The following is a 13,009-nucleotide window of genomic DNA, read 5'->3' as shown; positions in this document are numbered from 1 at the left end:
AAGGCCGAAGAGGGGCGTGCCCTGAGTCGTGGGGCGGGACTTCCGGTGTTGCTTCAGGAGTACTTCCTTTGGCGCACAGTTGCATTTTGGACCGGTACCACGTGGACCGGAGAGATGCGCTAGGGCGTCGCTCTAGGGCTAAGCTGGAAAGGAGGGTGACGTGACAGGGCCGCCCCCGTGGCTGTGAGATTGTGACTACCGGTGCAGGCTCTGTCTCTCTGAGGCTGTCCCCGACTGTAGAGCGGACGCCGTCGCCCCTCGTGCTTACCCGAGTCTTCCGCGGTCCGGCGCCCGACCCTTGAAAACGGCGGCCTGGGTCTTGTGAGCGTTTTATACCGTTTTATAGTGAAGCTTGGAGTGCGATACACAGCAAAAGGTGAACCCTGCCCTGGGCGCCCACCTCACAGAACCCCACAAAGCCCACCGGGCCGCGCGGCGGGGACCAGGGCAGCAGCGCTAATGAATCCGGCGCAGGTGAGTGTTGTGTCCCTCGGCCTCAACCTCACACACCCTCATGGTCATAACTCCTTGTCTTCGGGCTCTACCTTTCATTCTCCCGGTTCGTGGTCGTAGAGTTCCTGAAGGGAGTCACTTCTGGCCCAGGGTCCTTAGTATAGGCCAAATAAGTTCGGAAAGGAGTACCAGTCACTGGAACAGGCATGTGCAAAGACTTGGAAGTGAGACTGATTTGGGAGTGATTGAGGTCACCATTGTGTTTTATGAGAACAGACAGCTGCGGCGCCACAAGTCAGGCCTGGAATGGCAGCCGGAGGAGCTAAGCATCCCTTCTTAAAGTTTGGAGCAGAGATGGAGGTGATTTTACACAGATTTCATTCAACAGGTTTCTTCTGGCAGCACAGTGGAGGCCGAAAAATAAGGGCGGAGGGAAGAAGACCAGAGAGGAGTGTGAACTGACAGCCTTAAGGTCCTAATACTGGGAGCTTATGGAAGAAGGCTGAGTTGGAGTTTGGTGGTGTCAGGGAGGCATGGTCTGGGTAACACCAGGTGAACTGGCTGGCAGGAGAGTGTTTAGGACCCTTCTTGCCAGACCCAGAGCTTACACAGTATCTGCCCACCTCCATGGTCTGCACTGAGCTGAACACAGTGATCAGAGGGACATGAGGAGCGAAGAGACATGAGTGGTGCCAAGGCCAGATATCTCTGAGTTGGGAGGCTAAGAGATCAGGGACCGGAGAGTGCTCGTGAGCAGTGAGAGCTGGGGAGAGATGCTGTGCTGCTTGTGGGCTCAACTGTTCTCATCATGACAGGGCTGTGTGACCTTCGAGGATGTGTTCGTGTGCTTCTCCCGGGAGGAGTGGGAGCTTCTCGAGGAGGCGCAGCGACGCCTGTACCGTGATGTAATGCTAGAGAACTTTGCACTTGTGTCCTCGCTGGGTAAGTTCTTGTTGTGGTTATCTGTTGGTGCGTGGCAAATTTCCCCCAAATTTAGTGGGTTGAAAAGACAGAAATTTATTATTTCATGGTTTCTGCGGATCAAGAATCATACATATCTGACTTGCATATCTCTAGCTCAAGGTTTTTTGTGACCTTACTGAGGCTGTCCAGGGTTGCCCTCTCATCTGAAGGCTTAACTGGAGATGACTCTCCTTTCAGGGTCATGCACATGAACAGTATACCTTTGGGCTGATTTATCATTTCTTTGCCAGCTGTTGGCCAGAGTCCTCCCTCAGTGTCTTGCTATGTTGTCTTCTCTGTAAGCAGGTCACAGGCAGCTGAGTTCCATGACTGTGAGCAAGAGATAGTATTCAAGGTAGAAACTAGTATTTTTGTAACCTATTCTCAGAAGTAATGTCCTATTGTTTTTGCCATATTCTGTTTATCAGAAAGGAGTTTTTAGGTCTAGCCCATACTCCGCTGGAAGGGTTCACAACGACATAGATTCTTGGGGGTGGGCGTGAGTCCCAGTTTCCTGGGCTGGGTTTACTTCTTCATTTTTCACCCAAGGGGCAGCTCTGTTTCATGGCGCTCTCACAGAATAGCTCTTTTCCTTGGTTCCTTGGAGAAGGTGGTGTGGGTACCAGGGGTGGGCATTGGGCACTGCTGCCTCATCTTCCAGAGTGGCCCCAACACACTGCCCAAAGCTTTGAAATGAAGGGTTTCGAGTCATAAGTCTCGCAGTCTGCACAGCAGATTTCAGATGGCCTGGCCACACTTTGGTTGGGGACTGTCCAGATCACTGGCATCTCTGTTCCCAGATTCTGCCCCCTTCTTCTAACTGACGTTTCCTGGTGTGTATGTGGGGTGGGAGCTGACTGTTGCAGGAATCGAGGGCACTGTCGTGGTCTGTCCTTGTGAAGAACAGTGAGCTGTTCCTGCAAAACTTTCTTTCAAGGTTCTTTTTTTTGATATTGAAATTTCTTCTATGTGGGAAAGGTTGCCTATGTCACTGCTGGCCACTTACCTGTCTCCTTTCACTTCAGGGCTTGCAGTTTCCAGGTCCCATGTGGTTACCCGCATGGAGCCAGAAGGGAGCCCAGGGTTCTTGAGAAGGTAGACTCGGCTCCAGCCACAGCAAAGAAGACCTGGAGGAGGCCCGGCCTTGGTGAGTGGAATGGTGACGACAGGCTGGCTTCATATTACACAAGCAGTCAGTGCTTTGTCTACTAGTGTTTGATGCCAATACCAGTGACTAACCTCGTCTCACTTTCCCTTTGTTTTTGATGTATTGCTCACTTGTCATTTGTGTTCTGACTTCAGGTATCTGTTAGTCCCCTACCTTTGTCATCCCATGTCTCATTTGTCCTCTTTTAGTGCTCCATGAGGTGCTCTACAGCACTGGCTTTCATTTAACATGTCATGATTTCTGCACATATCCTTGTTTCCTTGAAGACTATTCAGTTCCAGCCAGATATGCGTGGTCCTGGACAGATCCTTTGGGACAGCATTTGCCTGTCACAAGGAACCTTTGTCTCATTAGGAGACCATGCCTTTCTTCCTTACACTGTTCCCCATCCTTGTACCCTCACCCCTGTGAGATCTCCTCCATTCTGTGAGACCTCCAGTGCATAGCAGCCTTCCTCATCCTGACTCTAGTGCTGTGTTCTGCCAACAGGCCTACGGACTATACCCTGGTAGTATCAGACACACATTTCTTATGGGATACCTTTTGCCACCCATTAAACATGTGTTTGACCAGCATTTATCTTCTTTCAGGTTGTTGCCATGTTGCGGAGGAAGAGCCTGTGCCTTCTGAGCAGAGTGTTTCTGTAAGTGTCGCAGTTTAGAATGCTCAAGGCAGGTCCTTCCACCTAAAAGGCTCACTCATGTGGCATGTCTGGCCCAGTCTTGAAAGACATTTGCTTACCTGGCTGAGCCACAGGGAACACCATCTGGACAGTGACCACATAGCCACATGTGAATTGTGTAGGAGAGACTTTCAGTTCAGTGTAAACCTTGACCAGAGGCAGAAGCAGCAGCATGGAGAGCAATTCTTTAGAAGGGAAGAGGCCAGGCCTTGTTTGTGAAGCACTACAGATCCCAACATTAAAGAAGGCCTTCACTTGTAGGGAGGATCAGAAGAACTGGCCAACTCTGACCTTGTTTAGTGCCAGGCCCCTCTCTGTGGGGAGAAGCCACACAGGAGCATTGAATGTGGAATGCCTTTCTGTGCTGGCATTGCTAACAGACCTTTACGTGTGTTGGATCTACATAGGCAAGAAAGCGCAACCTGGGACCACAAAGCCTTCCTCTTCTTAGCTGCCCTTGTTGGAGGGGGCCTCACTGCAGGGTCAGTTAACTCAAGGAGTCTCAAGGGACTCCCCAGGGGGTAGGGATCGGTCCAGGGAGCAGCCAAAATGCAAGAAGTCTAGGGACATTTTCCCACAGGGATAGCCTCCCCAGGAAGTTGAGCTCTGTACATAATGCTGTGGGGACAGATGATGATCTGCCCTTGAAAGTTTTATAGGAGCAGGTCTCCAGGACATGCTGTCCCCAAGCAGAACACGCGTGGACCAGGTAATGCTTCCGTGGCCTGCGCAGGGAAGGATTGGCACACAGGGAAGCAGCACGGGTATGGGTTCAACAAATGCCTTTCGCAGATTTACCGAAGTAAAGCCCTATGACTGCACTGGATGTGAGAAAGCCTTGAGAGGACAGAGCTTTTTCCCACTCTAGACAAAGTCTGTGAGTGCAGCATATTCTGGTAAGTCTTTTGTGACAGCTGTATTTTCACTCGTCACATGAGGATTCTCACAAGAGAGAAGCCCCAAGTGCAGTGGCTATGGTAAGATCTTCCCTCACCCTGTTGTTCCTTTTTGGAATAATAGGATCCACACTGGAGTAGAACACTTTAAGTATAAAAAATATAAGAGCTTTTCGTGCTAGCTGTCCCCTAACTCAACACGTGAGGAGTCACACTGGGCAGAAGCTCTGTCAGTACACTGCATGTGGGCTTGCCTTCAGCCTTCGTTCATCTGTCACTCATCCTCAAAGGATCCACACTGGGGAGCAACACTGGAGTGAGAGATACGGGAAAGCCTCTTGCAAGTGGACACACCTCAGTCATATTCAGAGAACTCATACTGGGGAAAGACCTGTTGGATGTAACTCTTGAGGAGAATCTTGACCAGAGGAAACATCTTACTTGGTATCTGAGAATTTTACCAAAGAGAAACCCCGCAAGTGTCATTACTGTGAGACAATCTGAGGCAAATCATCAGCTATTGTCATCCGTCTAAAGAGTCATATTGAAAATTGACCCAGCCTAGGACCTTACTCTACATCGGAGAATTCATAAAGGAGAGAGAATCAGTGGTTATTGTGCAATTACAAAATCCTTCAGCTGTAGAACTACCTTTAGAGTGCACCGAAAAGCAATCACAGGACTATTTTAAAAATAACAGACATAAAGGAGGAAATAAAAAGGAAGTAGATGTAACAAAAAGAAATGCCTTCATGGCTTGATTTGGGTTTCCCTGACAAACCCATGACAATTTGTTATTGGTTGTTTTGTTGTTGTTGAGTGGCAGGGGAAGAGCAAGATTTCAAGTAAAAGAGCCTTGTTCCTGTCACCTGACTTAATGTACATACTCTCCCTCCCATGTCAGGTTAGCTGCATACTTGAGAGCAGTTCAGCAAATATTTGTTGAAATCTTTTGTTACAGAACATCGTCTCAACCATTGAGCATAAGTCTTTGTGCCAAACATGAAGCCTTGATTTATGAAGCTCTTAAAACTTAAACCAGAATACTAAAAGTATTGTTGCCTAAGATTATTTTATGTCAAAGGAAATAAGTACATACTTATGAATGGGTACATTTTACTGTACTATTTAAGGTCTCAGTTTTTATCTATTTATTTACTTAGTATTGTTTTTGAGATATAATTGACATATAACATTGTATACAAAGTTTAAGATGTACAGTATATTCATCTGATACATTTATATTGCACTATGATTGCCATTGTAGTGTTAGCTAATACCGCTATCATGTCACAGGTTTATCTTTTCTTCTAGTGGTGAGAACAATTAAGATCTAATCTCTTACTGTGTTTAAGGTTTGTAATACAGTTTTGTTGTATGTAATCTCTGTACTGTATATTAGATTTCCAGGAACTTTACCTACTAGTTGCAAATGTGTACCCTTAAACAATAATCTCTCCCACTCCCACACCCACCAGCCTTTTGTAACCATCATTCTACTCTTTGTTTTTTCAAGTTTGGTTTGATTTTTTATTTAGATTCTGCATGTAAGGATATCCTGTAGTGTTTGTCTTTTTCTAACTTAGCATAATGCCCGCAAGGTCCATTCATGTTTTTGCAAATGGCAGGATTTCCTTTTTTTCTCATGGCTGAATAACATTCTCATTTTGTATATGAGTATGTGTACCACTTTTATCCATTCATCCTTTGTTGGACACTTAGGTTGTTTCCATTTCTTGGCTATTGTGAACAATGCTGTAATAAACATGAGCATACATATATGTCTTTAACAACTTGTTTTCATTCTTTTGAGTTAATATCCAGAAGTGGGATTGCTGAATCATAAGATAGTTCTATTCTTAATTTTTTGAAGAATCTCTATACTGTTCTCCAAAGTGGACTGGTTTACAGTCCCACCAACAGTACACAAGGATTCCCTTTTTCCACTTTCTCGTCAACACCGTTATCTTTTCTTGATGATAGCCATTCATCCAGGTGTGAGGTGATATCTCATTGTGGTTTTGATTTGTATTTCTTTGATGATTAGTGACATTGAACATCTTTACATGTACCTGTTGATTGCTTAGATATCTTGGGAAAAATGTCTTTTTAGTTCTTTTGCCCATTTTTAAATCAGTTGTTTGGGGTCATTGTTATTGAATTCAGTTTTGTATAAATTTTGAATATTAACCCTTTATCTAATACAAGCTTGCAAATATTCCATTCCATAGGTTGCCCTTTTATTTTGTTATTTCTTTTTACAGTCCGAAGCTTTTAAGTTTATATAGTCCCACTTACTAATTTTTCTTTTGTTGTTTGTGGTTTTGGTGTCACATCCAAAAAATTGATGTCAAGGAGCTTCTTTCCAGTGTTTACTTCTAGGAGTTTTATGGTATCAGGGCATATGTTTAAGTTTTTGATTCATGTTAAGTTAATTTTTAAGAGTGATGTAAGATAGAGATTCAGTTTCATTTTTCCGCATGTGGTTATCCACTTTTCCCAATACCATTTATTGAAGAGACTATTTTCCCTATTGGATGTTCTTGGCTCCCTTATCAAATATTAATTGACCATTTATAAGGGTTTTAATTCTGGCTCTCTGGTGTTCCATTGGTGTATCTGTCTATTACCATACTGTCTAAATTACTATAGTTTTGCAGTATAGTTTGAAATCAGTACATGTGATGCCTTCACTTTTGTTCTTTCTTATGATTACTTTAGCTATTTGGGGGTCTTTTGTGGTTCCATACAAATTTTAGGTTTGTTTTTCTATTTTTGTGGAAAATGCCATTGTAATTTTGATAGGCATTGCATTGAATCCGTAGATGGCTTCATACAGCATGGATATTTTAACAATATTAACTCTTCCAGTCCATGAACATGGGCTGTCCTTCCATTTGTTTGATTTCTTTCAGCAGTCTTGTAGTTTTCATTATACAGTTCTTTCATTTCCTTAGTTAAATTTATTCATAGTTATTGTTTTTGCTGCCGTTTGGGGTAGTTTTCTTTATTTTTCAGATATTCTGTGGTTAGTGTATAGAAATGCAACTGATGTGTGTGTATTGATTTAATATCCTGCAGCTTTATTGAATTCATTGATTAGATCCAACCGTTTTTTAGTTGAGTCTGTGGGATTTTCAATATATAAGATCATATCATTTTCAAATAATGACAATTTTACTTTTTTTCTTTTTTTGATTTGGATGGCTTTTATTTGTCTTGGCTGATTGCTATAGCTAGGACTTTCAGTACTAGACTTTCAGACTTTCAGAATAAGAGTGGTGAGAAAGGGCTTCAATTAAGGAAAAAAATACACATGAAACTGATATAATATGTCAACTGTAATTGAAACAGTAGTTTAAAAAGACACTGTTAAGAGAAATAAATTAAAAAAGTCCTTTTTTCATGACATTTTAAACATCCAGCATGCTCACTTTTCCTTGATCCCAATCTACATGTTGGTTTTTCTTTATTTTCTCCGGGGTGTGGTGATGCTCATGTAGCTGTACAGTATTCCCAGCTGAGTCCTGCTTCTTTCCTTTGGCTGTATTTTTCACTTTTTAAAATCGTTTCTTCAGGGTCTTCTCCAAGTTTCTTAACAGTCGTGACATGCCCTTCAGAGAATGAAGGAGTTGGGTTTGTCCCTCATCACTCATTTCTCACTATCTGGTCTTCCTTCCATGTTCTGTCAGAAGGGCCAGTTGTGACCTTGCTGCTGTTTGGGCAATAGTGCTGTGACCCCATCTCATTCTCATGGCACACCATGAACACTTGAGACACATGGGTGACAGATGTGGGCCCTGCCCTTGATTTCATCTTATGTGGAGAACATTAAATGAAGCAGGTGAAATACAGTAACTTGCTTTGACAGAAATGTGTCTGGGGACCCCAGAAGTACAAGAGAAAGAAGGATCGAAATCAGGGAATGTGAAGGCAGGCAGGTCTGGAGGGGTCAGAGTGTGCTACATGCTAAGAGCTAGGCATTGGGATCCCAGCCGGTCTACATTGTGCTCATCCCCAGCTACATGACTTTGGTCACATCCCTTATCCTTGGAGTTCAGTGTTCTTGTATATAAAACAGGAAGACAGACATTGAACTAAAGCACAGGAAGCAGAGCAGACAGAAGCAAGAGGTTGACAGAAAGACCCTTGGAGGATGTGGAATCCCCAAACAAGGTTGGAGTTGGAGGAGAATGTCTCCAGCAAAGGTAACAGACTGACCAGATCATGGTCTGGTACAGAACTAGGTGAAGTCCACGTGGCTGCAGTGGGGAGCGTGGTGGGATTGACTGGAGTTGGAGAGATGAGGAATTGGGTTTCGTACTCACTTTGAGAAGTCCACCAGACATCTAAGAGGAAATGATACCTAGTTGGATGTGCAAGTCTGGAATTCAGGGGAATGCTAGGTCTCTCTGCAGGTATGTGGTGCCAATGCCTTTAAGCACAGGAACATACCTGAGACCTGTAGTGGAACAGTGAGGTTTATTGGCGCACTGTGATGTGGGGCACCACACACACTGGGAAATGCAAGACCCTCAGAGGGTGATAGGCCATTTTCCAGGTTCTGGGCTTTTGTCCACTTCTTTGAAGGAGAGTTTAAGGAAATCGAGCTTTGGTCTGAATTGGATGCTGTCAGGTTGAGGTGTTGATTCTATGAGCAGATATCCTGAAATTTGTTACTGTTAGGTTTGCTGAAGGAGGAATGCATAAGGCTGAAGCAAGATTTATTGTAGCAGAGTGACAGCTGGGCTGAACCAAAGATAGCTTCAGCCCTGAATGCGAGGGGACCTGAAACTTATATGGGGCTGGAGGCATTTTTTTTGGTGGGAATATTTCGGTTGGGTAAATTGGTAATAAAGGGAGGAGAATCCATTGAAAGGAGAGGTGAGCATGTATGGTTGCCAACCCGGACGCTGCAAGGTCCGGTTTTCATACAGCGATAGGGGAGTAGTCAGGTTCCCACACTATGAGGGTCGGGCCCTCCTGAACCTAACAGTTACCTACAAAGCAGGGGAAGGAAGCAGCACTAAATAGCTGTCACTCATCTTACCCAGAAGAAGGAGGCTATCTGGTCATTTCTGTTTGCACAGGTTTCTGGTTTTGTCCACTGAGACACAATGAAAGGGTCCATCTTTCTTTGTCTCAATCATGGTCACTGAGTGGCCTTGACTGAGGTTGGTGCTCTGTGAACTTGTTTATATTCAACAGGAGACTCCCAGAGTTTAGAGGTGAGTGCCAGACCAGCTACTAAGAACACCATGGCCTCCAGGATTCCCCTTCCAATCACAACCCCTACTGTGGCATCTAATTTAAACCTGTGATACAGATAGAAGTTAGCCCCACACAGGGACTTCTGGGCAAAGTCCATTGTGGGGAGATCTAAGGCCAGGGCCTGCCTGCGTACTGATGGCCCACCTGAGGAGCTGGTCACAGAGGCCTCCCTGAGAAGAGGTGCATTTTGAATTCACAAGTGATACTGATACTACCAAATCAAGAACCCAAATTTGGAAATTAACGAATTTAAGGAATAGTTAATGTTACTACTACACAAAGTCCCCAGGAGCGAGGTATATTTATCGATTTAAATCTCAAGCCCCAAAGATGAGGCAAAGCAGCCCTCCGGGAATTAAAAAATGGATCCCCTGCTGGAGACCGTTGAGGACCTGGCATTGTCTCAGGCGACCACGGAAATATGGACCCATTCCCTTTAAGGTATGCCTTGAACCCTCCCTCCAGGGCGCTTATTTCCCCGCCTTCCCGCCCCCGGGCCACCGGCCCATGTATGGTTGTCATGGAGAAGCGGGAATGCGGCAGTTGTGGAGGTGGGTGCAGCGTGGGAACTACACTACCCAGAAGTTTCTAACCCGGCGCGTCGATGCTGCGTCATGACAACCCTGAAGTGGGCGCTTCCTCTTGCCCTTGTGGCAGAGGCGGGACTTCCGGCGCTGCTGGCATGACGTATTTATCCTGCGCCGGAGCTGTCAGGGTCCATTCTGGCTGTGGAGGCTCAGAGTCCTGGGTGGGGTCCGCTTCCCGCGTGGCTCTTCGGAATCGATCTAGGAAGGACGGTTAAAAGGAAAGGACGTCCCTTCGCGTCTCTGTTACGACCCATGATCCTCCGTTGGGGGACGGGCAGCTCTGCACCACGGTGTCCGGCAGGGCTGCGCTCTTTTCGAGGCCTTCGTGCCGGTATCCTGTCTTCGTCGGCCCCCGGAGGCGGCACCCTGAGCCTTGTGCGGGGAGAGGGGTTTCGCCGTGCGACACTCCGAGGTCCCCTGACCCAGTGGATGTGTGGAGTTACGGCTGAGCCTCGGTGTCTGCTCTCAGGATCCGATGGCGGCCGCGGCGCTGATGGACCGGGCTAGGGTGAGTGGAGGGTCCCTCGAGTCCTTACCGACTAGAATCTTAGGGTTCCCATTCCCAGCGTCAGTGGGATGAGATGTGCATGGTTTTCCAAGGCACGGAAGCCAGCTGGTACAAACATTTGGAGGTGGGAATCAGTCAGGTAACCGCGGGTCTCTTATCTCTGGTCAGAATAGAGAGCAGGAAGTCAGGGGTCAAGCCTTGAGTGGCAGCCTGAGGAGCTGGGCCACCGTTCTGATGGTCGTCAGAGCCATATAAGGTTTGGAGCAGAGGAGGAAGGTGATCTGACTTAGGCGTCAACAGACTGCCTCTGGCTGCAGAGTGGAAAGATTGGGGGGATAGAGTAGAGGGTGGGCAGGGAGACCAGTATGGAGGCTACTGCAGTAGTCCAAGTGGGTGTTGGTGTGTGGAGCAGAGTGGTGGCAGCAGAGGTTAGGGAAGTTTATGGGTTTCGTGTATGTTTTTAAAGTAGGACTGACCAGATTTTCCGATGGGACATAGAGCCACGCGGTACACTTGTCACTCTCTCTGCACTTGAGTCTGGGGACCCGAGCGGGGCTTCATTTCTAGCCCAGCATCTTGAATCTAGGCCAGGAGTTATATGAAAAGCATCTTACTTCTGGCAGTCAATAGGATGAGACCTGGAAGGGTGCAGTGGGCCCAGAACAGCATGTGCAAATGCTTGGAGGTAAGAGTGTGTCGAAAGTCCTCCAGGAATCATTGGTGTTAATTATGTATGTTAAGAGTGGGGCCAGGAGTCAGGCAGGAAGGTCGGCCTAAAGAGCTGGGTCTCTATTCTGAGTGTGGTGAAAGACACGGAAGACTTGGAGCAAGACAGACATGGTCTGATTCGGATTTTAACTGGGAGTGTTGGTGGTGGCTGACCCAGAGGGGTGTCTGTGAAAGTAGGAGAAGTTAGTGGTTTTGTATCTGTTTTTTAAGTAGGATGACTGGATTTTCTCATGTGAGGGTGAATGAGGAAAAGGAAAGAGTCCTGGATGACCCCAGAGATTTTTTGATTTAACTGATAGAGTGATGGAAGTGCCATCAACTGAGATGGAGAAGTTGGTGGTATGAGTAATTTTCAGTGGCAGGATCAGGAGTTAGGCTTTCGTCACGTTTAGTTTAAGAAGTCCTAGAGACCCCTTAATTGAGGCATCAAGCCGGACGTAGGATTTTAGTTCCAGGGAGGGTTCTGTTTGAAGAAGTTCAGAGGTGGCAGCCAATGTGTGGAATGGTGTGGCGCTGTGGGTTAAATTTAGGAGGGAGTATCTTCAGGTCCTGGTAGCAATGCTGTTACTAACCAGAAAGTCAAAACCTAGGACTGAGAACTGGGTCTCTTGCTTAGGCACCTGGGTGGCAGTGGTGCCTGTTACATAAACATAAGAGCATTTTCTGGACACAGTGTGCAGAGTGGCATGGGGGTGTGCCTTGGAGGTGCATATGGTGTGGACCAGACGGTTGCCAGTGGTAGTGGGGGTCTCAGATGTGAGGAAGGTGTGATTTGAAAAGTGATGTATGTGTTGGGAGGACTGTGAACTAATGACCTTAAGGTTGTATCTAGAAAGCATGATCTGAGTGACACCAGGGGAACTGGCTGGCAGGCCCCTTCTTGCCAGACCTATAGCTTATATAGTATCTGCCCACTTGCCTGGTCTGTACTGGGCTGAACATAGTGATCAGAGGGACATGAGGAGCGAGCAGGCATAAGTGGTGCCAAGAACAAGCATCTCTGAGTTGGGAGACTGGGAAGACAGTCTCCCAACTGTCTTGTGTGAGCGGTGAGAACTGGGGAGAGATGCTATGCTGCCTGTAGGCTTAACTGTCTCCATCATAGCAGGGCAGTGTGACCTTCAAGGATGTGTTCGTGTGCTTCTCCCGGGAGGAGTGGGAGCTTCTCGAGGAGGTGCAGAGATGCCTGTACCGTGATGTGATGCTGGAGAACTTTGTTCTTGTGGCCTCTCTTGGTAAGTCTTGTATTGGTCATTTGTTTGTGTGTGGCAAATTTCCCCAAAATTTAGTGACTTAAGCAAAATTTATTATCTCACTTTTGGCGCATCAGGAATCTGATCACAGCTTATCTGGGTGCTTTCAGCTCAAGGTCTCTCATGAGGTTTCAATCAAGCTGTCAGTCAGAGCCATATTCTCATTTGAAAGTCAGTCTCAGGAACAATCCACTTACAAACTCACTCATGTTGTTTGCAAGATTCAGTTTCTTATGGTTTGTTGAACTGTACACATTAGTTCCTCACTGGCTGTTACCCAAAGGCTTCCCACAGTTCCTCGTCATGGTGGCCTTCCTGTAGCATACCTCGTAGCATGGAAGCTGCCTTCTCTCTGAGCAAGTGAGATGCCCAGGGTGGAACCTGGTCTTTTTCCTGACCTTGGAAGTGACATCCCAACATTTTTGCCATATTCTGTTTCTTAGAAATGAGTCAGTAGCCCAGTCTACAATCAAGGATTATATAAGGGCAAGAATCCCAG

The 13,009-nt window shown here is 46.3% G+C and overlaps 2 protein-coding genes across 8 annotated transcripts in view; both read left to right on the top strand.

The window, feature by feature from the left end:
- The first annotated feature begins 44 nt into the window (after positions 1-44).
- On the top strand, positions 45-2,729 carry LOC107195267 (zinc finger protein 671-like). The gene is given in 5 exon segments (XM_025049640.1): positions 45-474; positions 1,269-1,395; positions 2,442-2,480; positions 2,483-2,563; positions 2,719-2,729. Coding segments are annotated over 5 exon segments (273 nt in total). The 5' UTR covers positions 45-459.
- Positions 2,730-7,530: 4,801 nt separating this feature from the next.
- Positions 7,531-13,009, top strand: part of ZNF304 (zinc finger protein 304) — a 17,497-nt gene continuing 12,018 nt past the window's right edge. For 5 of the 7 annotated variants that reach the window (XR_001517244.2, XR_001517245.2, XR_439244.3 and 2 more), the window contains exons 1-2: positions 7,531-10,528; positions 12,363-12,492. Coding sequence is in view for 2 of the 7 variants with exons in the window: in XM_006915912.3 (XP_006915974.1) it covers positions 10,496-10,528; positions 12,363-12,492 (163 nt within the window). In the remaining 5 variants the exon portion in view is untranslated. Of the gene's footprint in view, positions 10,529-12,362; positions 12,493-13,009 lie in introns of those variants that run through there. The other 2 variants (XM_006915913.3, XM_025049590.1) reach the window with 2 other exon arrangements.

The sequence above is a fragment of the Pteropus alecto genome, unplaced genomic scaffold (assembly GCF_000325575.1).
Source record: "Pteropus alecto unplaced genomic scaffold, ASM32557v1 scaffold326, whole genome shotgun sequence".
Taxonomy (NCBI): Eukaryota; Metazoa; Chordata; class Mammalia; order Chiroptera; family Pteropodidae; genus Pteropus; species Pteropus alecto.
This window is presented reverse-complemented; position numbering and strand designations above follow the sequence as displayed.